Source organism: Jaculus jaculus, chromosome 11, assembly GCF_020740685.1.
Source record: "Jaculus jaculus isolate mJacJac1 chromosome 11, mJacJac1.mat.Y.cur, whole genome shotgun sequence".
NCBI classification, from domain to species: Eukaryota; Metazoa; Chordata; class Mammalia; order Rodentia; family Dipodidae; genus Jaculus; species Jaculus jaculus.
In genome coordinates, this window is record NC_059112.1 from 1099145 (window position 1) to 1124574 (window position 25430).

At 45.2% G+C, this 25430-nt stretch overlaps 1 protein-coding gene across 1 annotated transcript; it reads left to right on the forward strand.

The window, feature by feature from the left end:
- Positions 1 to 378: 378 nt before the first annotated feature.
- Positions 379 to 23914, forward strand: Naaa (N-acylethanolamine acid amidase). The gene is made up of 11 exons (XM_004664809.2): positions 379 to 566; positions 958 to 1122; positions 4318 to 4444; positions 8089 to 8179; positions 12013 to 12089; positions 16869 to 17041; positions 17233 to 17295; positions 17924 to 17990; positions 19554 to 19582; positions 22507 to 22583; positions 23156 to 23914. Exons 1-10 carry the CDS (start codon positions 379 to 381, stop codon positions 22580 to 22582), a joined length of 1056 nt encoding a protein of 351 aa, XP_004664866.2. The 3' UTR covers position 22583; positions 23156 to 23914.
- The last annotated feature ends 1516 nt before the right edge of the window (positions 23915 to 25430 follow it).

A 25430-nucleotide genomic window follows, 5' to 3' on the forward strand; every position in this document is an offset into this window, starting at 1 on the left:
AGTCTGTCGACCACTGCTACCTACTCCAACCTAGGCCCATGAGCTTCCACATCCCAAGTCGCCTAGAGGGGATCTGAACTTGGTTCCTCCCTGTCAAGCAGCAAGGGCTCCCGCACACTGAGCCCGCATCTCCAGCCCAGGCAGGGGTTTCGCAACTCTTCACCGTCCCTCTCCAGCACCTCACACTTTGGTCAGTGTGACTAGAAGCGGGCTCCCTGCTCCCGGCGGAGGTCAAGGCTGGCGAGGCGGGGCCGGAGGCGGGGTCCGATGGCCGCGGTGTCACCGGCGGGTTCCGGATGACCGGGCGGGCGGGTCCAGGCGGGCTCCGCCTCCCCGGCTCTCCCAGCACCCGCGGCTGGCTGCGGCGGGGACGGAGCCATGCGAGCCCTTCTGCTGCTGCTGCTGCTGCTGCTGCTGCTGCTGGCGGGGCCCGCGCTGGCCGCCCCGGACTCCGCACCGCCGCGGTTCAACGTGAGCCTGGACGCGGCCCCCGAGCTGCGCTGGCTGCCGGTGCTGAGCCGCTTCGACCGGGCCCTGGTGCGCGCCGCCGTGGCGCAGTTCATCCGGTGAGCGCGCGGGGACCGGGACCGGCGGCGGGCTGGGGCGCCGCCCCTCGCGACCACCGCGAAGCCAGACCGGCTGTCAGGTCGCGGTCCTGGGGCCATTCGGGGTGCGGTGGTCACCCCGCCTGCTCGGAATCGGAGGCGCAGCCCTGCAGGTCTCCCCTGCCCAGCCCTCCCACGCTGGGGATGGAGCCCAGGGCCTCGCCCGCCGAGCTGCACCCTATGCGGCCAAGGCCGGCCTCGAACCCCTGACGCTCGTGAGGACTGGGGTGGCAGGCCTGCGCCTCGGCGCCCGGCTCTGGGAGGGAGCGGTCTCGCGGAGCGCTGGCGCCTCGCATTCCTCTCCGGCGGCCTCCGCCCCGCGGACAGTGACACTCCGTGCCTTCGTTGCTAGAGACAGAGTCCCCGAGTGGGTCCTCGCGCGGATCCGGAAGGCGGCCGTGCAGCTGGAGCATCTCCTGCCGCAGCCGTTCGCGGGCGAGATCCGCGGCATGTGCGACTTCCTGAACCTCAGCCTGGCGGACGGGATCCTGGTCAACCTGGCCTACGAGTCCTCCGCGTAAGTCCCTCGCGGGGCGTCGGGTCCACGCGGGCAGCTCTCCTGCCGCCGCCAGGGCCGGGAGGAGGCGTGTTTGCTGTGACAAAGTGACTGCACCCACAGATCTGCCACCTCCACCTTGCCCCTGGGGGGATCTGAGCAACAGAAATACTCCATAGGGAGTTATCCATCCCTCCCCTTCTCTCCTCACTGAGCGCTCCCCTTTCAAACAAGCTTAAAACGTACTTTTTTTCTGGTTTATTTTTATTTATTTATTTATTTATTAGAGACAGAGAGAGGGAGAAGGAGAGAGGGAGAATGGGTGCCCCAGGGCCTCCACCCACTGCAAACGAACTCCAGACGCATGCGCCACCATGTGCATCTGGTTTACATGGGACCTGGAGAATTGAATCTGGACCCGTAGGCTTCGCAGGCAAGCACCTTAATCGCTAAGCCATCTCTCCAGCCCTCAAAATGTACTTTTCCGGGAAGATTTTGGAATCAACCCCCCTCCCATCTGCCCCTCCCCCACCAGTGACCCTGCACTTAAGTGACCGCTGTCCTTGGACTTGGCCCCGCCTGCTGGTGATGCTATGCTCTGAGTGGGCTTCCACTGGAGCTGGGGTCACGTGGACCTCTGCTCTAATAGAACAAACTTGATCGTGAGAACTTGATAAAATGTGACAGCCCAAACTGGAAGCAATATGAGGTGTGTGTTTGATCGCAGGCCAAGTGCGGGAGGATCCCTAAACGTTTATGAACTAGGCAGCAGGCTCTAGAATTAAGACAGGTTTGCCTTGTCTCTGTCCTTTTGTTTTGCTTGGTTTTTATTTTAAATTCTTTCTTATATTTATTTATTTGGTTGTAAGGGGAGGGGGGGGAAAGGCAGGCAGAATGCAGGCAAGTGTCTTATCCACTAAACCATCTCTCCAGCCCTTGATTTTTTTTCTTTTTAAATCTGGGTCTCACTATGTAGCCCAGGCTGGTCTCCATCCTCCTGCCTCTCATCCTCTGGAGTTCTTGGATTATGGGCTTATGCCACCATGCCTAGCAAAACCTGTTATTTTCCCACCTCCTACAGAAACATATCATAGATACTTATAGCCTCTGATGACCTTCAGATGGAGGGAGAAACTTCTTGGGGTGATAAAACTGTCCTGTGTCTGGCATCTTTCCAGAACATCTCTTAAGTGATATATTAAGTGCCTTGCTATGTGGGGGAATGGCTTCCACTTAACTGAAGCCTACTAAATCCAAGTGCTTCTCCGCTGAGCTAAGTCTTACATCCCTTCCCCACCTCAGACTTCGTTCTGTCCCGACTTGAGCGTGAGTGGAAAACCACTCTTCCTTTGGGAGTCCCAGACTCAAGCAGATTAGAGTTAAAGCTTGGGTATAAAACTGTAACATTTGGATCTCAGACTCAGATATTTCTATGAGTCACCTAACAATAAAAATACCATGGGGTTTGCTATTGTTAACAAAGCAGACATCCTGTGCTCGTTCTGAAGTAAAGCAGGTTGAATGAGAGTACCGGCCCTGGTTTACTGAATGTGCCAGGTTCCAGGCCCTCCGTGGGCACAGCTGCATAGGGAAGGTGGTACTTTCCATTTGGGGATGTAGAAACCAAGCCTCTTCTGAGGCTGCTGCTAACAGCACACACATCTTCCCATAGCACAGCCGTGTGCTCACCTGTCCCCTGCTTGGGCACCGTGTCACCTGGGAGCCTTCAGCCAGCACGGAATGGTGGCTTTCTTGCCAATGTTGATAAACCACCTGTGAGAGAGATTCCACAAGCTTTGGTTTGGCCACATGTGACGTTATCCCCTCCCTGACATGGTCCTTTAGAAGTTAGGTCAGAAACCTTAGAAGGAATAAAACCTTACCACGCTTCCCTCTTTAAACAAATCAAACAATAGGGTGATGCTTATTTTTCCTATTAATACAAATAATATTTAATCATTGTACAAAATCAGTAATACAGAAAGGTTTATTAAAAGGGAAACTAGGGTTGAGTGTAGCAGTCCAGTGACAGAATCCTTGCTTAGTGGTCTGGGGTTTGCTTTGGTTCCCCAACACTGCAAAAGGAAAAAGAATGGAAGGAGAGAAATTAATTTCACATGGATTCTTCAGGGTATTTCCTCTCTTTTGGGGGGTGGCAGTTTGAGGTGGGGTCTCCCTCTAGTCCAGGCTGACCTGGAACTCACTCTGTAGTCTTAGGGTGGCCTCGAACTCATGGTGATCCTCATACCTTGGCCTACCAAGTGCTGAGGTTAAAGGCATGTGCCACCATGCCTGGCCCTCAATTTTTGTTAATGTGAGCATGTGTATCTTTCCCTCGCTAGAATTGGATATAGTTTATTTGAATTTCTTATATAGCATTTAGATATTCTCAGAGAATATAAACAGTGAGATGTTTTAACAAACCTTGTTGCCTCAATGTTCTTTTTTCCAGCCAGGTGTTCTTAAAGGATCTTTTTACTAGCTCTTTGTAAGGGTCTCTGACAGATATTGAACAGTGCTGACCCTCAAAGAGCAGACTGTTTTTCCCAGCAGGCAACATGAAGCATTTGTGGAAGTAAAGTGAAGACTTTAGTACTATTCTACTTGGTCCAGAATTTCATAGCATGGTGAGGTGAGCTTGAGCTAGCTCTGAGTAGTGTGCTAACAGAGTGTATGCCAGCAAGGGAAAGGGTTAGCCAAGTTCCACAGTCTGGCTATGCCCAGCAGAGGCCCACTTCCCTCGGGGTGGGATGAAATCTCCTTTGGTATATTTGCAACACCATCCCAAGTGTGTCAAGGGCATGTGAGTGAGACCTGTGAGCTATTTCCAGCTATGTTTTCTAGCTAGAATTGTGAATGAATATTCTTATATGAGTTTACAGTATATATGCCAGCTGTAAGAAAACCTTTATTTTGATGACTTGTTTTAAAAATAAAAACTCGTTGTCCTTATTCTTTTTTAAAATATTTTTATTTTTATTTTTTTACTTATCTGAGTAAGAGAGAGAGGATGGGCATGCCAGGGCCTCCAGCCACTGCATACAAACTCCAGACACATTTGCCACTTAGTGCACCTGGCTTATGTAGGTCCTGGAAAATCAAACCTGGGTCCTTTGGCTTTGCAGGCAAGTGCCTTAACTGCTAAGCCATCCCTCCTGCCTTCATTGTCCTTATTCTTATCTGTCTCCATTAATGCTGGACTTTCCCCCTTCTCAGATTCTGCACCAGCATCGTGGCCCAAGACTCCAGAGGACACATTTACCATGGTCGCAATCTGGACTACCCTTTTGGAAATGTCCTACGCAAGCTGACAGTGGATGTGCAGTTCTTAAAGAATGGGCAGGTATAGTCCATACAGAATAAAACACTCTAGAAGAGTTTTTGACTCTCACTGGCAGTTATTTGGAAGGTCTACTAACTTAGGGGTGTGTGTGTGTGTGTGTGTGTGTGTGTGTGTGTGTGTGTTTTGACTGTAGGACACAAAGACCATCAACTCCCTGAAGCAAACAAAACCAGGAGGAGACATATCCATAGGAAGAAGGGCCATTTGTTGTTATTGAACATGGACTTCCAGAGGTCAGTTGTCCTTAGGGAAGTCTTGGGGTGCACTCAGTATTCCATCTGTCATGCTGAATAGGCTCCCTCTGCTTTCCTGTGGTCAGGCAGCTCCGATGTAGGAGTGCAGATGGCAAGAAACACCCAGCTGCCATCCGCTGTAGGAGAGCTTATAGGACCCTGCAAGAGAACATACATGTGTGCGAACAAAACACACACCACACACCATCCACACCATGTTACATACACACAAGAAAAAAAAAAGTGGTGATAGGTGTATTTTATCTTATATATACATTATAAATTACTAAAGCAAATCTGCTAAAATATTGCTATTAAAAAATTTTGGGAGCTGGGCGTGGTGGCACATACCTTTAATCCCAGCACTCGGGAGGCAAAGGCAGGAGAACCGCCGTGAGTTCAAGGCCACCCTGAGACTACATAGTGAATTCCAGGTCAGCATGGGCTAGAAGTGAGACCCTACCTCAAAAAAAAATTGGGGGGATAATCATTTTAACTTGCTCCTTCATGCTTTTCTGCAGGCCACACTGGGGAAATATAAACAAACAAAGGAATAAATGCAAATAACATAGTATTCCAACTGTTCTTAAACTCACAAACAGTCGTTGCTTCATTAGTTTCTGTTTACCATGGAGTTCCCACAAGAGTTAGTCTGTTAAGGTAGCTCTACTTAGAAAGCTCAGGTGATCAGCACCGCTTCCAGCCATTTCACACTTGGGTGTTATCTTTGTTCAGAGGACTCATGACTAATAAATTGTGCCACTGAAGAAGTTTTACAGAAAATAATTTAAAAAAAAAACAGAAAATAATTCATAATTTATCTCTCATTCTTGGCTAGTGTTCACAATTAGAAATATTTTATTTATTATTTGCAAGGAGAAAGGGAGAGAAAGAGAAGATAGAGAGAATGGTTGCACCAGGGCCTCCAGCTACTGCAAACAAGCTCCAGATGTGTGTGCCATTATGCATCTGGCTTTATGTGAGTACTGGGGAATCAAACTCAATTCATTAGGCTTTGCAGGCAAATGCCTTAGCTGCTGAGCCATCTCTTCAGCCCCCAAGTGTTCACAATTCTTAAAGTATTTTTCTATGTAACACTACATTTGACTTTCCAAGTAGCCCTGTGAGGCATGCACAAACCAACATTTTCATTCATGTTTTACAGAATAGGGGCTAAGCCTTACAGAGACCCATTCATTCCTAGTAACATGTTGCAGATGTGGCAGGGCTGCACTAGAACTCAGCTTTGGTCTGATGATAATTGTTCTTGGGGGCCATCATTCAGCCTTAGGCTGTAAGAGTCTCCTGATAAGGGTTTCTTTTTGTAAATGGACTTTGTTCATGTTAAATAAAAACAGATTTGCCGAACTGGAAAGTAAAATGTATTTTTTAAACTTCTTTTATTTACTTGAAGAAAGAGGGAGAGAATGGGTGCGCTAGGGTTTTCAGCCACTGCAAACAAATGACTCTATATGCATGTGCCACCTTGGGCATCTGGCCTATGTGGGTCCTGGGGAATTGAACATGGATCCTTTGGCTTTGCAGGCAAGTGCCTTAGCCACTAAGTCATTCCTGCAGCCCTAAAATGTATTTTAATTGGAAGTATAATGTGACTTCGGTTTTTCTGTGTCTCAGGGTCAGTGCGTCACGTTAATAAGATGATAGGAAAAATTACTTTTTTCACAAGATTACTTTTTTTTTTCAACATAGGGTCTTGTTCTAGCTTAGGCAGACCTAGAATTCACTATGTAGTCCCTAGGTAGCCTCAAACTCATGGCAGTCCTCCTACTTTTGCCTCCTGAGTATTGGGACTAAAGGTGTACACCACCATGTCCAGCTATAATGAATCTTTGTTGTTGTTGTTGTTTTTCAACATAGGGTCTTGCTGTAGCCCAGGTTGACCTGGAATTCACTATGTAGTCTCAGGCTGGCCTCTAACTCATGGCAATTCTCCTACTTCTGCCTGGGAATAAAGGCATGCACCACCACACCTGGCACTTAATATTGCTTTACAAGCAAAAATGTTAGCTGAGGCATAATTATTTCTCAAAGTACAAAAATGTTAGTAAACCTTTATGAAAAGTATGAGCTGTATACTTCTCTGAGTGCTTCCTTAAGAAATAAAACCTGGGGTAGCAGTGGTATGGTGTCACTTTAATTTAAAGTGGAGCTGACCCCTGTCACCATGGGAAAGATGCATGTAGGATGACTTTTAAAATATTTGAAATTTAAATGTGATTTTATTTATTTAGTTAGCTATTTTTTTAAAATATTTTATTTATTTATTTACTTATTTATTTACTTATTTGAGAGGAAGAGAGATACAGAAATAGGCAGATAGAGAGAATGGGCAGGCCAGGACCTCTAGCCACTGCAAACAAACTCCAGACACATGTACCCCCTTGTGCATTATGTGGGCTTATATGAATACTGGAGAATCAAACCCCAGTCCTTAGGCTTCTCAGGCAAACACCTTAATAGCTAAGTCATTTCTCTAGCCCTTAAATGTGATTTTTATTTTTATTTATTTATTTGAGAAAGAGAAAGAGGGGGAGAGAGAGAATGAATGGGTATACCAGGGCCTCTAGCTGCAGTTAATGAACAACAGATGCATGTACCACCTTGTGCATCTGTCTTTATGTGTGTCCTGGGGAATCAAACCCGAGTCCTTTGGCTTTGAAGGTAAGCACCTTAACTGCTAAGCCATCTCTCCAGCCCGTAAATGTGATTTTTATTGGTGAGAAATTCCACTTTTTATAAAATGTATGGTATCTGTCATAATCAGCCCAAAGCAAGCTTCTAAATCACACTGCATTCACTGCTTCTAGGATGGGCCTTTTCTGAGGTTCATGGACTCCATTGGCGAATAACGTCTTATAAATACATAAGGTGCAAGGGTTACAAAGAAAACCAGTTGTGTTGGAATACAGCCATTTGCACATTGTACTTCTTTGTTTGTTATTTTATTATACTTATTTAACCTATTCATAGTGTGACTAATAACTACATGACTTCACAGTGGTGACAGCTGTGGGTAGTGGTATTTCAGGTTGTTTGCCACCACCAACATGCATATGAAAACACTTGAGGTTTCCACAGCTGTAAAGCCACAGCATCATCATTCTTACTGCGTGATTCCTTGTGTATGTTCATTATCAAAGCAGGTCAAATTCAGGTAAAGGTTAGTGAAAGTAAAGCCGCACTGTTTTTATGCATCCATTTTATTCTATTGAATTTGATCAATGCACTTTCAAGATTATATAATGCTGTTCAACACTGCTGTTTTTCAGTTTCATTCTATTTTCTGGAACTTATAATAAAGAAAGATTCCAGAGAACTTTAGGACAAAACAAATGATTTATATGTACATCCCATTGAAAGATAAAATAATATCTACTTTCTTGGTTTCAGATTGCATTCACAGGAACCACTTTTATTGGCTATGTGGGATTGTGGACTGGTCAGAGTCCACACAAGTTTACAGTGTCTGGAGATGAACGAGGTAATCAAAACATCCTGAGCATTTTAACCATATCCTGGTTAGCTTCTATCACCATACTTCCCTAACTCCCTGGACAGAATATATGGAAGAACACTTAGCATGGGACAGGGACTTCCACTGTAATCAGGGGAGACCATGACTTCAGGTGGTGATTGGTGCCACAAAGGAAACAACCTGGGAAGATGTGACAGAAGTGCAGGAAGTGTGGGGGTGGGTTACTACAGGTCATGTGATCCCCAGGCCAGTTGTATAGAGGCAGGGGGAAGACCATTTCCATGGTCATACAGCAAAGGCAAAGACTAAGCCTGTAAGCATTCCTCTTGGTGGATTCTAGAATCGAAACAAAATCAGTGTGGTTGCAGCATGGGTAATGAATTAGAGAGAGATGTAGAAGACTGTAGCCATGGGCAGGACCACAATGAGCGTTTGGATTTTAAGCATAATGAAATGCATAGGAAGGTTGTAGGCCAGGAAGTGAATAGATCTGATGATAGATAGATAGATAGATAGATAGATAGATAGATAGATAGATAGATACAGATAGATAGACACAGATAGATAGATAGATAGATACAGATAGATAGACACAGATAGATAGATAGATAGATAGATAGATAGATAGATAGATAGATAGATAGATAGATGATGGATGGATGGATGGATGGATGGATGGATGGATGGATAGATAGAGATAGATAGATAATAAATTGCCGAGGTCCAGCCTCAACAGGATTGTAGAACTCGAAGGGGATGTGTGGAGTCGGCGTTGTGAGGAAATGATGTGGCCAGTAGTTCAGGTGAAGCACACTGGACACAGAGCAAAACTCTGCTTCTTTATTTATACTTTTACAATACATTAATTTTTTTGCAAGCAAGACATAGCAACTTATTCCTGTAGCTTCTATTCTCTAAGAAATTTTGCACAATATTCCTCTTTTCCCTTGGTTTTCCCCTGTTTCTGCTTGGTTCACAAACCTCTTGCCCCATAGACATTCTGATAACATCTTATATCTAAGAAAGTCAATGATTGCAAGCTGGTTAATATCTTACCCAGACTCATGAAAATTATCCAAGTGCCTGGTCGGTAGCTCTTGCGGCTACAAGGTGATAGACATTTTTTACCTCAGAAAGGGCTACGTTAGCCACTCCCTACGTAATATTACCTGTGGCCTGAACAGCAGTATGTTTCTTTATTTCTTTTTTTTTTTTTCCCTTGGTTTTTTGAGATAGGGTTTCACTCTAGCTCAGGCTGACCTGGAATTCACTATGCAGTCTCAGGGTGGCCTCGTACTCACGGTGATCCTCCTACCTCTGCCTCCCATGTGCTGGGATTAAAGGCATGTGCCACCATGCCTGGCACATTTCTTTATTTCTAATCCATGTACTGATTTAATTGTTTCTCTATGCCCTTTTTTTGTTGCTTGATTTTACAGTTTGGTCCTGACCTTGCAAGTCTCTCCATAAAAGGAAAATTTTGATATTTAACTCTTTTTCCATCTTCCCAGACCATCCTTACTCCATTAATGTATGCCCCTGTATGGTAAAGGTTGATCTATCCAACCAGTGTTTTGCATTGATGTCTTTCCTTTAGGAGCCCACCAAACTCTACTGTAATTCTGAAAGTTATGTAATCTGTTTTACTTCCTTGTGGGGGCCCAGCCCGATTATTTGAAAGATGTTTACTTTTGCTCCCTAGCATTTCAGGCTCCTTTTCTAGTAAGTCATCTGTAGGCTCATGAAATGTGCCCATTAATTCCTGTAATCATAAGTAATGTTTCTTGGGAACAATTGGTAAGGCATGTGTCATAGCATTTTAAGGAACATGTCTCATTAGGTGAAATATACATTTGTGGTGTTAAGAAACTTTTTTCATTCAAACTGGTGATAGTTTCAGGATCCATAATCTGTTTACCTGTTTAAACAGCCTCAGAAATTTCTGTTTAATCATTGGTGACTATATATACACATCTGGATTGGATTCCCTATTACTACTGAGAAGGGGGAAATGAAAGCAAAAATAAGCAACAGTATACTTATTATAAACTCCAAAAACCCAAGAAAGAGATAGCAGTGGTGCAGACTGTTGGCAGCAGGCGTTCTGGGCGGTCGCTGAAAGACCTCCTGGCTTTGCCAAGGGAAGTCTCAGGTTCCACAGCTGTGCGAGACCAAGTCCCATCACCGTCACACTCCAGAGCCGACTGCTGTAGCTCATGGCCACCACCAATAGATAGACAGACAGACAGGCAGTCAGACAGACAGATAGATTGATTGATAAAGTCTCATTATGTGGTCCAAGCTGTGGAACTTGGGACCCTCCTCAGACTTCTGAGAGATGGGATTAGGGTATGCCACAAGCCAGCTCTGACTGTTTTTTTTTTTTCTTTTGTTTATTTGGTTTTAGCTCTTTGCTCTGTAGGAATTGGGTTAAGATAGACTCAGAAGATCATTAGGGAAATATTGTAGTCATCCAAAAACAACCTATGACACTAATTTTTAAATATTTTACTAGAGAGAGAGAATGGGTATGCTATGGCCTCTAGCCACTGCAAACGAACTCCAGATGCATGTGCCACCATGTGCATCTGGCTTATGTGGGTATTGGGGAATCGAACCTGGATCCTTAGGCTTTGCAGGCAAGCATTTTAACTACTAAGCCATCTCTCCAGCCCTTATTTTATTATTTTAGTGCAGGGTCTCACTGTAGTTCATGATGACCTGGAGCTTATTCCATAGCCCAGGCTGGCCTTAAACCCAAGGTAATTCTCTAGCCTCAGCTTCCTGAGTGCTGGAATTACAGGAATGAGCCACCATATCCTGCTATGGATAAAGTTTTTAACGAAATGTCTGTAAACATGTATATTTACTTGAAATAACAAGCTTTAGTTTTATTATGTTGTGTGTCAAATTGTTTGCTGAACTCACTGATAGAACCTGGACAGGAGCACATTAAAGTAACTGAATTAAGTTGTAACATACAAATTTTAACGAAATACTATCAGTCTATTAAAAATGTGTTAGGCTGAAGAGATGGTTTAGTGGTTAAGGTGCTTGCCTGAGAAGCCTAAGGACCCAGGTAATATTCCCCAGGACCCATGTAAGCCAGATGCACAAGGTGGTGCATGCATCGGGTGTTCATTTGCAGCAGCTAGAGGTCCTGGCACACCCATTCTCTCCCTTCCCCCTCTTAAATAAATAAAATATATTTTTAAATATGTTATAAATATGTTAGTTCTCTACATTCTTTCTAATATTTTTAAACAAGTTCCCTTGATAGGAACATAATTTAATTTTGCTTGGAGTGATTAGTAGAATTTCTTTTAGCATAATTGACCACCATTGTTTCAAGTATAAAAGACTCATGAGCATCTGTAGTCCCAGGGTCTCAAGTAGGAAGATTGCTGGAGCTAACCCTGTCTCAAAAAAATATTAAAAGTTGGTCAATATCTGTGTCTTTTTGCTGACAAGAAGGACATCTAACTGGGTGTGGTGGCACATGCCTTTAATCCCAGCACTCAGGAGGCAGAGGTAGGAGGGTCACTGGAGTTCAAGGCCACCCTGAGACTACATAGTGAATTCCAGGTTAGCCCCTGGACAAAGTGAAACCCTACCTGGGGTTAAAAAAAAAAAAAAAAAAGACAACCACATTCATTGTATGCATGGATACAAACATTTACATATGATTGTGATATTTTTATGGTTGCTATAAATTCAGTCTTAATTTATGAAAACTGTAAATTACAACAACTCTTCATCAACCTACCATATAATATAGGGGAAAAAAACAAATTTTTTAAGATGTGAACAAGCTTTGTGTTCCATTTTTACTTCTACAGATAAAGGCTGGTGGTGGGAGAATGTGGTTGCTGCCCTTTTCCAAAGACACACTCCAATCAGCTGGCTAATCCGCACTGTGAGTACAGGCACTGTTGAGTCCACCTCACTGGACCGTCACCTACCCCTGAATGACCATGTTGTAATGTTCTGCTGTCCTGTGTTGTTTAACAATGCAGTTCCTGAAAAGAATAAGATCTAGAGCTAGAGAGATGGCCTCGCTGTTAAGGCACTTGCCAGCAAAGCCAAAGGACCCAGGTTCCATTGCCGGTACCACTTAAGCCAGATGCACAAGGTGGCACATGCATCTGGAGTTGATTTGCAATGGCTAGGAGGCCCTGGCATATCCATTCTCTATCTGCCTCTGCTTCTTTCTCTCAAATAAATAAATAAAAGAATAAGATCTAAATATTTGCAAACTGTGTTTGTCTTTTGATAATGAATATTAAAGATAAGCAGAGCTAAATATTAGTTAAAGTAACAATGACAGGGCTTTTATTTTTATTTTATTATTATTTTTTGCCCTCCTCCATCACCCATGACATGAGTTTGATGGGACCATATTGGGCCTTGTGCAGATAATGACAGCTACTGTGAGGTCATGAGTAGTGGGTACAATGAGTACACCTTGTATACAGAGACATCATTCCAAAGCATTCCTCCCCATCTTTGGGCTCTTATATTCTTTTTTTTCTATTTATTTATTTACTTTTGAAGTAGGGTTTCACTCTAGCCCAGACTGACCTGGAACTCACTGTAGTCCCAAGTTGGCCTTGAACTCACAGCCATGCTTTTACCTCTCCCTCCCAAAATGGTGGGATTAAAGGCATGCATCACCATGCGCAGCAGGCTCTTACATTCTTTCTGCCATCTCCTTAATAGTATTCCCTGAGCCTTGGAGGGTGTGATAGAGATGTCTCATTTAGTGCTGAACACTGAATGGTCACTTCTCAGCACTTCTATGCATCTTGAGTTTTTCTAGTAGTCACCACCATCTGCAAAAAGAAGCTTCCCTGACCAAAAGTAAGAGCAGCTCTAGTCTATGGGCCTAAACATAAATATTTAGAGGCCAATTTGATAAGTACAACATATTTATTTAACCAAACAACAGTAATAACCTCTGTCCTTGAGTCTATGACCTCCTCCAAGCCATTGGCTTTTTAAAAAAAAAAAAAACTTTTTTATGTTTATTTTTATTTATTTATTTGATAGCAACAGACAGAGAGAAAAAGAGGCAGAGAGAGAGAGAGAGAGAGAGAGAGAATGGGTGCACCAGGGCCTCCAGCCACTGCAAAGGAACTCCAGATGTGTATGCTCCCTTGTGCATCTGACTAATGTGGGTCCTGGGGAATTGAGCCTCAAACCGGGGTCCTTAGGCTTCACAGGCAAGTGCTTAACTGCTAAGCCATCTCTCCAGCCCCCCAAAAAAACTTTTTATTGACAGTTTTTGTATGTGTACATAAAGCATTTTGATCATAGTCCCCTCTCCCCAATATCTCTTCCACTAAACCTTTTCCTCCTTCTACTGTTTTAATGTCTTCCTTCTTTCCTTCCTTCCTTCTGTCCTTCCTCTCTTCCTCCCTTCCTCCCTCCCTCCCTTCTTTTTGCTCTCTTTTTTACTCTCTTTCTTTTTCTTGCCTTCCTTCATTATCCATGATGACATATTGATGGACCCAGTGTTGTGCGGCCACTCTGAAGTCGTGAATGCAATGGCTCCTGTCTGGAATACAAACATTCCTCCCCATCCTGCGGCTCTTACATTATTGCTGCCAGGTGCAGATGATTCAAGCAACATCCTAGAATATATCTTCTTCACTGTTCCCTGAGCCTCGGCTTGTATGACAGGGATGTTTCATTTAATGCTGAGTGTTTAGCTGTTGCTTTTTCTCAGCACTTTGATGAGTTTTGAGTCTCCTCAGTCATCCCCACCATCTGTTGGGATGAGTTTCTTGAGTCGTAAACCAGTTCCCTCATTGGTGCAGCTTGTCCTGGCCGCCAGAGTTGTTCAGCAGCTGTTCAGATCAGCTGGTCTGGATGCTGGCCACAGGGTGGGGTAGTAAGTGGGAGTCCTTGGCTTCCTGCAATCTTTGGTGTTCAGAAAAGATTTTTTTGTTTGTTGTTTTTCAAGGTAGGATCTCATTGTAGTGCAGGCTGATCTGAAATTCACTATGTAGCCCTCAGGCTGGCATTGAACTTAACAGTGATATTCCTACCTCTGCCTCCCCAGTGCTGGGATTAAAGGCATGTGCCACCATGCCCGGCAAGATTTTTCTTTTGATCCCCACCCACCCCTCTCCCCAAGATTTTTTTATGTTTATTTTTACATACAGAGAAAGAGGCAGATAGGGAGAGAGAGAATGGGCTTGCTAGGGCCTCTAGCCACTGTAAACGAACTTTAGATGCATACGCCCCTTGTGCATCTAGCTTATGTGGGTCCTGGGGAATCAAGCCTCAAACCAAGGTCCTTTGCCTTCACAGGCAAATGCTTAACTGGTAAGCCATCTCTCCAGCCCTCCCCAAGATTTTTATATGTGACTTTTAATTATTTTTTTTTTACATTTTCATACATACATTGCATTTTGATCAGACGTGCCCCACGTCACTCTCTCTTGCCCTCTCCCTCAGTCTCATAGCACTCCTTTTCGCTTACTAGTGGCTCTGCCATGGAAGAGGATGACTCCCCTCGCCAGCAGCCTTTAAACTGTCCTTAGCTCACTGGGGAGGCTGGCCTCCCGAGCCCCTCCCTGTCTCTAACAGAGTGTTGACTGGCTTCATCATGCACTGGTCTTGCGCAGGTGTCCACATCCGGTGTTGGTTCATGAGTGCAAAGGCCTTGTCATGTCTGGATGCCGGAGCTCCACGGGGCTTTCCCCATCCTCCAGCTCTCATCTTCTGCCGCATCTCCTGGCCTGTTCCCTGAGTCCTGGAGGGGATTGTGTATATGTCCTGTTTAGGGCTGAGCACTCATCAGTCTGAGGCAGCCTCTCACTGAACCTGGAACTCCCTGTTTGTCAATTAGACTAGATGACCAAGGGAACCCAGAGATCCTTCCATCTCTGTCTTCCTTAGTTCTGGGGTTCCAGGTGTGTGCAATGATGTCTGGTTTTTGTATGTTTGTTTGTTTTTGGGTTGTTTTTTCTGTTTGTTTGTTTGGTTTTTCAAGGTAGTGTCTCACTCTAGCTGAGGCTGACCTGGAATTCACTATGTAGTCTCAGGGTGGCCTCAAACTCACAGCAATCTACCTACCTCTGCCTCCTGAGTGCTGGGAATTAAAGGCGTGCACCACCATGCCCGGCTCAATGCCCGGTTTTTTATGTGGGTGCTAGGGATCAAACTCGGGTCCTCATGCTTGCACTGGGCACATTCTTACCTACTGAGTCTTCTAAGCCCTGCCTTGAGAATTCATTTGGGCAGTGAATTCTTTGATGATAGTAGATGTAAGGTAACCTACTTAAACAACTATTTTGTCATTTTACTTCTGTTGAGTTCAGGACAAATGAAGTCAGGTAGGAACGTCTCTCTTACTGGCAACAGGAACAAGGCAGGGAAAAGCCTCAAAGCCTGTCTCAGCCTTCAGGATTAGGTGCTGGGTGACGCTTTGCTGATGCCAATACTTCACAGAGCTTTTTCTTTTGATCTCTTTCCCACCCCACCCTTCACGATGTGTCTTATCAGAATGGTGAGTGTAAACTGTACCTCTTCCAGAGGTGGTAGAAGGATGACTGTGAAGGTGGAGGGAGGAGGCCAGGCCCCTAGGGCAGGGTGTTACTGGGCAGATCAGTTTGGTGGAGGTGGAAGGTGAGCCCCTTAACTGCCTGTGCCTCACTCTGGCAAGTCTTCACAGACATCAGGAACATCATTGTGGATTAAGCTCCCTGCTCTGAGGTAACAAGCCCGCTTTCCTCCCAAGCCTTGCCGATCAGAACGAGAACTCTGTCCCACTCCCACACCTTGCTCTGCAGCCACCGTGTTCATAGTCTATCTGCCTGGGTCCCTTGGTGTTTAGCTCTTGTGAAACTACCATGGGACACCACCTCTACTGCCCTGGGAGAGGATGTGTCCCCTGCTGATTCCTGTAGTTTCCTTTTTTTCTCTTTATGCACACATATGTGTGTGGTGTGTATGTGTATGCATGTTTATATGGGGGCACATGAGCATGCGGGGTGTGCATGCTCAGGTGAAAGTGCAGAGGTCAGATGCTGGCTGTCTCCCCGTACCACTCTCCACCATACTTACTGAGATGGCATCTCTCACTGAACCCAGAGCTCAACTGACTTAACTGGTCTAGCTCATGCCCTTGTCCTGTGACTCCAACTATCTCTGCTTGCTAACGCTGGGATTGTAGGTGCCACCATCACACCTGGCACTTACATGGATGCTGGAGGTCCAAGTCAGGTCCTCACATTCTCACAGCAAGAACTTTCCTGACTGAGCCAAATCTGACTTCTGTGATTTCTAACATTTATAACATGCTGTCACATTGCCTGGTGACTTTTCTGTCTTCTTGGGAAGTTTGGGGAGAACAAGAACAGCTCCACCTAGCACAGTTCCTAGCTAAAGTGGTTCTCAAGAAATTGCTATCAGAACAGATGAATGAGAAGCATAGGAGTCCTTTGAGGAAATGGTCTGTTCAGAAAGCACGTCCCTGTGTTTAGGCAGCCACACCTAGGACTTGACATTTGTAGCCCTTCTGAAGAAACGGCCTGCCAGCACTGAGGGTGCTTTGCACTCAGGAGCCCCCGTGAGATGAGGCAAAAAGGCAGAGCAGGTGAAAGTGACAGCCATGGCTTGTTATACCAGGGAATGTGCTCTGGACCCTTGGATGATGTCGCGTATGCCTGTCTATCTTTTTCTTCAGACGTTGAATGACTCAGAAAACTTTGAAAGAGCAGTTTACAAATTGGCCAAGACTCCCCTCATTGCTGATGTTTATTACATTGTTGGTGGCACATCCCCCCAGGAGGGAGTAGTCATAACCAGGAACAGAGATGGCCCAGCAGACATTTGGCCTCTAGATCCTTTGAATGGAGAGTAAGTCAAATGAAAGTCTGTGCGCTTTTATTATTTTTTTTAATCAAACCTTCATTTTATTTGCTGAAACAGGATTTGTTTTTAATTTTTTTGGGGGGCGGTTCAAAGGTAGAGTCTCCCTCTAGCTCAATTGTTTGTAATTTTTGATATTTCTTCTGTATTTATGTCCTAAATGAACTTATCTGTTGCAGGTGGTTCCGAGTTGAGACAAATTATGACCATTGGAAGCCAGTACCAAAGAAGGATGACCGAAGGCAGGTTTCTATGTTTTCTGGTTTCTAGTGCTCCTCCATTGCTGCCCCTTTCAGGAAATGTTCCTGGTCCCTCACCAGTGCCCAGACCAGGGTAGGAGTACAGTGTGTGGAGAAGGGACATAGGGAGGGCCTCTTGGTAGTGCTTGGGAAGTAGGGGATGATGCTGGTCTTTGCTTCAGGGCCAGGAGCCCTGGATCCTGCCACCAGCCTAAGTGATGACTGTGTGGTCTATAGTTTCTGTTCACCTACCTGTAAATGAAAGGTGAGGGCTGAGTGATGGGCTCCTATTGTAAGATTTCTTTTGGAAGGAAAGCATTTCACATAATACATACATACATATGCATGCTTTCATTGTTCTTTCTTGTGGAAATTCTGTTAGTCAGTGATCTGCAAAGGACAGGTAACTGTATGCCCACCTTGAACACATGAAACCAGGAAGGGCCCATCCATTGTATGAATCCCACCATGGCAGGACCCAACTGAAGCACAAATGTGCTCAGGAACCAGAATTTGTCTTGAGGAACGGAGATGATGAGATTGGGCCTAGCTTGGTGCCTTCCAGATCAACGGCTGATGGGCTGCAGGATTTCCTGAAGTGACTGGTGACCTCTGTCTGTTGTCCTTACAGAACTCCTGCCATCAAAGCCCTAAATGCTACAGGACAGGCAAACCTCAGCCTGGAGACCCTTTTCCAGGTAACATATGTCTGTCTCAATGCCCAACTTGCCAGGATGCTTGGTACCTTTCTTAATAGTAAGAAGAAAAATTCAGGCTGGGGAGATGGCTTAGTAGTTAAGGCATTTGTCTGTGAAGCCTAAGGACCCAGATTCAATTCTCCAGGTCCCACGTAAGCCAGATGCACAGGGTAGCACATGCATCTGGAGTTTGAGTTCGTTTGCAGTGATCAGAGGCCCTAGTGTGCCCATTCTCTGCCTCTCTCTCTCTCTCTGTCTCTCTCTCTCTCTCTCTCTCTCTCTCTCTCTGTGTGTGTGTGTGTGTGTGTGTGTGTGTGTGAGTGTCTAATAAATAAAAATAAAAACTTCAAAAAAGAAGAAGAAAAATTCTCTGAAATCAAGTGTTGCAGTAAAAGTTCTGTCTGAAGCTGGGTGTGGTGATGCACGCATTTAATCCCAGCAGTTGGTAGGCAGAGGTAGGTGGATCTCTGAGAGTCTGAGGCCACCCTGAGACGACATAGTGAATTCCAGCCTAGGCTAGAGCGAAACCCTACCTTGAAACCCACCCCCACCCACCAAGAAAAGTTCTATCTGGTTGAAAACCACATAGTATTTTCTGAACTTATTTCTATATAGGTTACAGAATCCATCTGCACTTAAGGTTTTTTTTCATATAAAATAAGAAAGAAAGAAGGAAAGGAAAGAAAAGAAAAGAAAAGAAAAAGGGCTGGCAAGAGAACTTAATGGTTAAGACACTTGCTGGCAAAACCAAAAGACCCAGGTTTGATTCCCCAGTAGCTATGTAAAGCCAGATGCGCAAGGTGTCACATACATCTAGAGATCATTTGCAGGGGTTAGAGGCCCTGATGTGCCCATTCTCATTCTCTCTCTATCTGCCTTTCTTCCTCTTGAATAAATAAAAATTTAAAAAATCTAAAACAATAAATCAGCATAGTGGTAATATTCATTGTTTAAAAGAAAAAGAGGAAGGATGTGAGACCTATAGCTAGGGGCAGGGGAGGCAGCTCTGTGCCTAAGTGCTTACTTTACCTGCTGGAGTTTGAACCCCAGCACCGATGGTATCAGCACCCATGTAAAGCTGATTGCAGAGCTGTGCTTATGATCTCAATGTACCTATGGCAATGGGAAGCAGAGCCTTGGAATCCCAAAGCTCACAGACCACCTGGACTGGCCTTCCTGGCTGCAGAACGGCAGGAGAGACCTTCCTTCAAACAAGGTGGCTGGAGAGGACCTATACTCTGATGTTGTCCCCTGACCTCCACATGCCAACCATGGCTTGCACACACCCATGTGCATAAATTCACACACACAAGCTGTAATTATCACCCTGAGATACGCTGAAGTGTTAAGTAGTTATATTTGTTCTACCAGTATTAGTTTTTTGTTTTCAAGGTAGTGCCTCATTCTAGCTCAGGTTGGCCTGGAACTCACTCTGTAGCCCCAGGCTGACTTCACACTCACTGCAGTCCTCCACATCCTGAGTGATTAAAGGTGTGTGTCACTATGCCTGGCTTTTATATATTACTTTTTAATATTTTTATAATATGACTTTTTTCTATGCAGGTTTTATCTGTGGTTCCAGTTTATAACAAGTAAGTTGCATGTTAAGTATGTTCATATATATTTTTTTAACCCCAGAACTGTGAACATGTAGTTGGAGTTTGTTGCAGTCAGGTTCACATTGCTGGCAGAAATCACCTGACCAAGAGCAGCTTGTGGGAAAGGGGGGCCTTATTTTGGCTTACAGACTCGAGGGGAAGCTCCATGATGGCAGGGGAAAATGATGGCATGAGCAGAGGGTGGACATCAACTTCCTGGCCAACAATAGATGGACCACAGGACAGTGTGCCAAACACTGGCAAGGGGACACTGGCTATAATACCCATAAGCCCGCCCCCAACAATACACTGCCTCTAGGAGGCATTAATTCCCAAATTTCTATCAGCTGGGAACCTAGCATTCAGAACACCTAAGTTTATGGAGAACACCTGAATCAAACCACTACAGAGTTTTAAGCAAAAGCTTTGGTTACATTATTCCCCAAAGGCTAGCTCAACCACCTGTCCTAAATGTCAATTAGAGACATGAGTATTAGTGAAAAGCAGATAAAAAAGATATAATTGGGGCTGGAGGGATGGCTTAGCGGTTAAGGTGCTTGCCTGCAAAGTAGAAGGACCCAGGTTTGATTTCTCAAGGTGGCGCATGCTTCTGGAGTTTGTTTGCAGTGGCTGGAGGCCGTGGCATGCCCATTCTCTCTCTCTCTCTCCCTCTTTCTCTCAAATAAAGAAATAATTTAAAAAAACAGAAGATATAATCAAAGTGTTTGGAAGAAAAATAAAGGGATCTAGTGACCCCAAAGTTCTTCAAGCAATTGACCTGAGCTTTGTGTGTAAACAGAGGAAGAAATGGGGAAACAAGAGGCCTGCATCACAAAGCAGTCAGAGTGTAGGTTGGTTGGTCATTGTTTCAGATCTGGTTATGCAAGGGGATCAAAAATTCTTATTACTTGGGGTTCTCAAGATACCCCTTCACTCTCATGAACAGCTGGCCTCATCTATTGGGGAGGAGAGGGTGGTCTGTCCTGCAAGATGCTGCTATTCCTGGAATCCAAGATGACTGTAGATTTACAATAATGGCTGGAGAAGTTTAGGGAAGCATTTTGGGGTTCCGCAACAGGACGATGTAGGAAGGCGGATGGTAAGATGTTTCGGTTTCTCACTTCTTTGTGTCTTCAGCCTTGAGGAGGGAAAGAGACAGCTTAGGCGTTACTGATTTCTAGACAGACACTCTGGGCGCTGAATACCTATGCGCAGAGGTAAGCAGGTGACCCCGAGTACAGGAAACAGACACAAAATGAAGGCAGAAGTGCTTTCATTTACCTTGTGGGCCCATGTGAGGAGTCAGTGCTGTTTAGCAAAAGCAGTTTCTAAGGGCTCGTTACAACCTCACGGGCACACCCTGGCTTCCCAGAGGTCCATGGGCTCCTGTGAATAGATGTAGCTGCTGTGGAGACAGCAGTGAGCAAAACAGCCTCCTGCGACTAACATTCTAGTGGGAGGGGAGGGGCAGCTAAAATATCACCAGTCAGATAGGAAATTCTTGAAGAAACCAAACATGAGGGAGATGGAGTGATTTGGTAGGCGGGTTCGCCCCTCCTCCGCAGCTGTGATGAGCTGGGATGCGCCTTCATCATTGCTTTTTACTGCTACCTTGTGTTGTGTTTCAGAATTACAACCACCAGTGGTGGTAGAACAACCCCTGTTGAAAATGTTAAAACGGGTTAGAGATCTGTGACTAGAGTAAATGAGAAACTGAAGTGCAGTTCTTGGGCCCTCTGGCGGCTTTGGATACTGTCGCAGCCGGCTGTGGGATTCAGCTGTGGAGCCCAGAGCCTCTAATTCAGCTGTTTGCGCAGGCGCCCCAGCAGTTTCCAAGACAGCCAGAGAGGGGAGTGAAGAGAGTGGCCCTTAAGCACGTGTGCTGTTTAAGTCTCTTTCTGTGTAACACGGAGAAAATGACATTGTACTTTGCAATGTCGAGGCAAGAGGTGCAGCAGCCCTTAATCCTCAAGCTGTTGCGTCTCCTCCAGCTGTGATCCCTGCTCCATGTAAGGAATCCACCAGTTCAGGGGCCTGTGACTGTCCAGAATCTGCCCCAAGTACTCAGGATCCTCGGATTCTCAAGTGAACAAATCCAAGCCCAATTCCAGGGTGGTGTCTCCTCAGGGTGGCCAGCAGCCTTTGTGGATACATAGATGAAGCTTAGATATGAAAGCCAAGGTTCACACATGTGCAAGGAAGGCCCCTTTTGAGGTCAAACCGAGCTGGGGTCTCGGGGATCTGGATGAAGCTTAGACGTGAAAGCTGATTATAGTATTCAGCCTCACTTTGCTGGGATGAACCTCCAAACCAGACACAGTTATGAAAGGAAGAAGGGATTTATTTGAAGCTTACAGATCCAGGGGAAGTTCCATAATGGAGCAAGAAACTATCCAAGCAGGGGGAGGACAGAGCCACAGCCACACCAGCACCATAAGCAAGCACACTTAACTCCAGTACCTTGTGGGTCTTTAGATTGGGATCCCAAATCTACCCGGCACCTTAGGGCTGGGCCCTAGAAACCACCCACTGTGATACCTCCTCCAGCCAGGTAGCTGGAAATCTAAATTATAAACAAATATATTGGGGGGCATCTATTCAAACTACCATACTAAAGTTCACACATATGCAAGGAAGGTCTGTCGTGGAGTAAAACAGCTGGGGTGAGGACTGAGGCTGGCTGTCACGACTACATCCTGAAGCTTTGAGGAGTTTGAATTTAAAATAACAAGTAGGCCTTCTACCATGTTGTCAGATAGGAGGAGGAACATCTCTGACCTCTTGCTCGACTCACTGAAGTAGTCTGCTATAGACCAGTCTCTGTATTCTCGTTCAAGATCCCAAGTGACAAAGAAGGGTTTGGTGTCTCCTCCCCGCTGACTGTTAGGGAGATGATGGATTTGTCTCATGATTTTCAGCTACACCATCTACACAACAGTAATGAGTGCTGCCGACCCAGACGAGTACACAACTCGGATCAGGAACATCGGCTAGGGTAAGTGAGCAGAAGAGCAGGCTTGCCATGCCGTGGAAGATTTGCCCAAGTTCATGTCTGGGTACAGGTAGAGGTGCTGAACTTTCTCAGAGAGCATGGTGGCCCCTGGAGGTTTCAATGTGCCTATATTTTCCGACAGGCCTTTGGCAGATGAGTATCATCAGTGTATGACATGGGATCTTCCAGTGCCTCTGCCCTTTGCCTCTCGACAAACGCTTCTCACAGGGCAGGCAGGGCATTATGTCTTCATGTACAAGGAGAGCAAAGTGCATGGGAAGATCCTGTGTCCCCAGAGCGACAGTGAGATACCAGACGAATCCTGAAGATAGAGAGCTTGCTTGCTTCAGGCACAAGTGAGTCATAGGAAAGGGGAAGGACATGAAAAGGCAGGACTTTCCTTCCTGCTACCCCTGAACTAGACCTTCTGGGCAACACCAGCTGCTAGGGCATGTGCTAGTGCAAAGGTCTCCCAAGTCGATAAGCCTGGCCCGATAGCCTGACCGATCACTGATCATGGGAATAGTAAAAATCACTGCCTGAATTAAATGTGGTATTATTTTTTTCCCTTACAGAAGATTTTAAACAATGAAATTGTTGAAGAGCTGCACTTTAAAGTAAAACAAAGCAAAAGTATTGTATTGTTTTGTGAGCAGTGCAGGTTCCTTTCTCACTGAACTTCAGCCTGGGGGAGTGGAGCTGGCAGACCACTGTGGAGCATGTTTGTAGAAAGCTGGTCACAGTCGTGTCTTACACCCTGCCCATGTCCTGGCCTGTTGATCCTTATTAACAGTCTCCCCTGGCTAGAACAACCCAAAGATAAACGGTCTCTAGCTCAGACTGCATCCTTGGGCTTTCCCCCAGCTTCTTTCCTGTGACTCCTGGATCATACTTCTGCCTGTCCCCTGAAGAAGGCTGGCAAGACCTCTGTTCACATGGGCCCCAGTTAAAACAGTTCTTTGGAGGCTGTGGGCATAGCTCATTGGCAGTGTGCTCACCTGGGAAGTGTGAGGCCCTGAGTTCCATTCCCAGCACCATACACACACACAAGAGACGTTTCCTCTGAAGAAGTAGAGAGCTCGAGTTTGAATAGAGCTTCTTCAAAGGTTATGCTAGTCTGACCTCTGACTTCGTTCCCACGTGGCAGCATTCCCACTTTTTATAACACTTCTAATGTATTTTTAAAAGATTCTGTGGGCTTCCTTTTTTACTAAATAGCTGCTTTCTTAATGCTTTTTTTGAAAGTCTTATGAAACCAAATACTTTCATGTCACTTACTGTTAATAAAGTATCAAAGGGATGTTGTCAAGGAAAATAAAATCTTTTCCATGATATTTAGTGCTGTGTCCTCCTGTCTTCTCACCCTGAGATTGAGGCATTCTGAGTCCTGAGAAGCAGCTTTCTTGATATTAGGTTGTGGAAGTATCAGGATTGATGGGGACTGATAGCTGTTTTATAGAATTTGATCCCCCCCCACCGCACACACACACTTTTACATGAAAGAAACTTGTTTGAGAAAAGTTTGTTACAAAAAAGGTTGTTAAAAGCATGAATAACCTTTTGTGATGGTACACACCTTTAATCCCAGCACTTGGGAGGCTGAGGTAAGAGGATCACCATGAATTTGAGGCCAGCCTGGGCTACAAAGTGACCCGGCATTCACTGTGGAGGCTCAGGGTGGCCTCGAACTCATGGCAATCCTCCTACCTCTGCCTCCCAAGTGCTGGGATTAAAGGTGTGTGCCACCATGCCCAGTTCTTTTTTATTTATTTTGAGAGAGGGAAAGAGGAGGAGAGAGAGAGAAATGAGCATTCCAGGGCTTCTGGCCACTGCAGACGAACTCCAGTTGCATCTGCCACCTTGTGTATCTGGCTTACGTGGATCCTGGGGAAATCAAACCTAGATCCTTTGGCTTTGCAGGCAAGCGCCTTAACTGCTAAACCATCTCTCCAGCCCAAGACCCTGCTTTTAAAAGGGGGGGGGGGTGTTGGAGAAATGGTTTAGAGGTTAAGGTGCTTGCCTGTGAAGCCTAAGAACCAAGGTTTGATTCCCTGGTACCCATGTAAGCCAGCTGCACAAGGCGGTACATGTATCTGGAGTTCATTTGCAGTGGCTAGAGGCCCTGGCATGCCCATTCTCTTTCTTTCCCTCACTCCCTCTCTCTCTCTGTCTCAAATAAATAAAATGTTTTTTAAAAAAAAACCATGGTGGGGAGATGGCTCAGCGGTTAAAAGTGCTTATTTGCGTCTGGAGAGATGGCTTAGTGGTTAAGGTATTTGCTAGCAAAGCCGAAGGATCCCAGTTTGACTCTCCAGGACCCACATAAGCTGTATGCACAAGGAGGCGCTTGTGTCTGGAGTTCACTTGCAGTAGCTGGATGCCCTGGTGTGCCCATTCTCTCTCTCTCACCCTCTTTCTCTCTCTCAAATAAATATTTTTTTTTTTAAAAAGTTCTTACTTTCAAAGCTTGTTGGCCCAGGTTTGATTCCCCAGCACCCACATAAAGCCAAATGCACAAAATGGTGCATGTGCCTGGAGTTTGTTTAGCCCTAGTGCACCAATACTCACTCAAGCCCTCTTGCAAATAGATAAAATTTAAAAAGTCTGAGCAAAGGAGTTTTAATTTTTTTAACTACCTTTTTGTGAGTGCTATAAATGTTGTTTAAGTGTGTCCACATGTGTGTGTAAATATGCATGCACATGTGCATGAAGGGAAGTTGATATCAGTTGTCTTCCTTAATTGCTTTTCATCTTAAGTTTTTTTTTCAAATATTTTTATGTATTTATTTGCAAGGAGAGAGAAAGATAAGAGAGAGAGTGGCTGTTCCAGGGCCTCTTGTCAACTGCAAA

What these genes read in the sequence shown, in the direction of transcription:
- Naaa (XM_004664809.2), top strand. Translation starts at nt 379, where the DNA reads ATGCGAGCCCTTCTGCTGCTGCTGCTGCTGCTGCTGCTGCTGCTGGCG. An exon ending in CTGGCCTACGAGTCCTCCGC is followed by an intron (nt 1,123 to 4,317) that starts GTAAGTCCCTCG and finishes CCCCCTTCTCAG; the next exon opens with ATTCTGCACCAGCATCGTGG. An exon ending in CCAAAGAAGGATGACCGAAG is followed by an intron (nt 17,296 to 17,923) that starts GCAGGTTTCTAT and finishes TTGTCCTTACAG; the next exon opens with AACTCCTGCCATCAAAGCCC.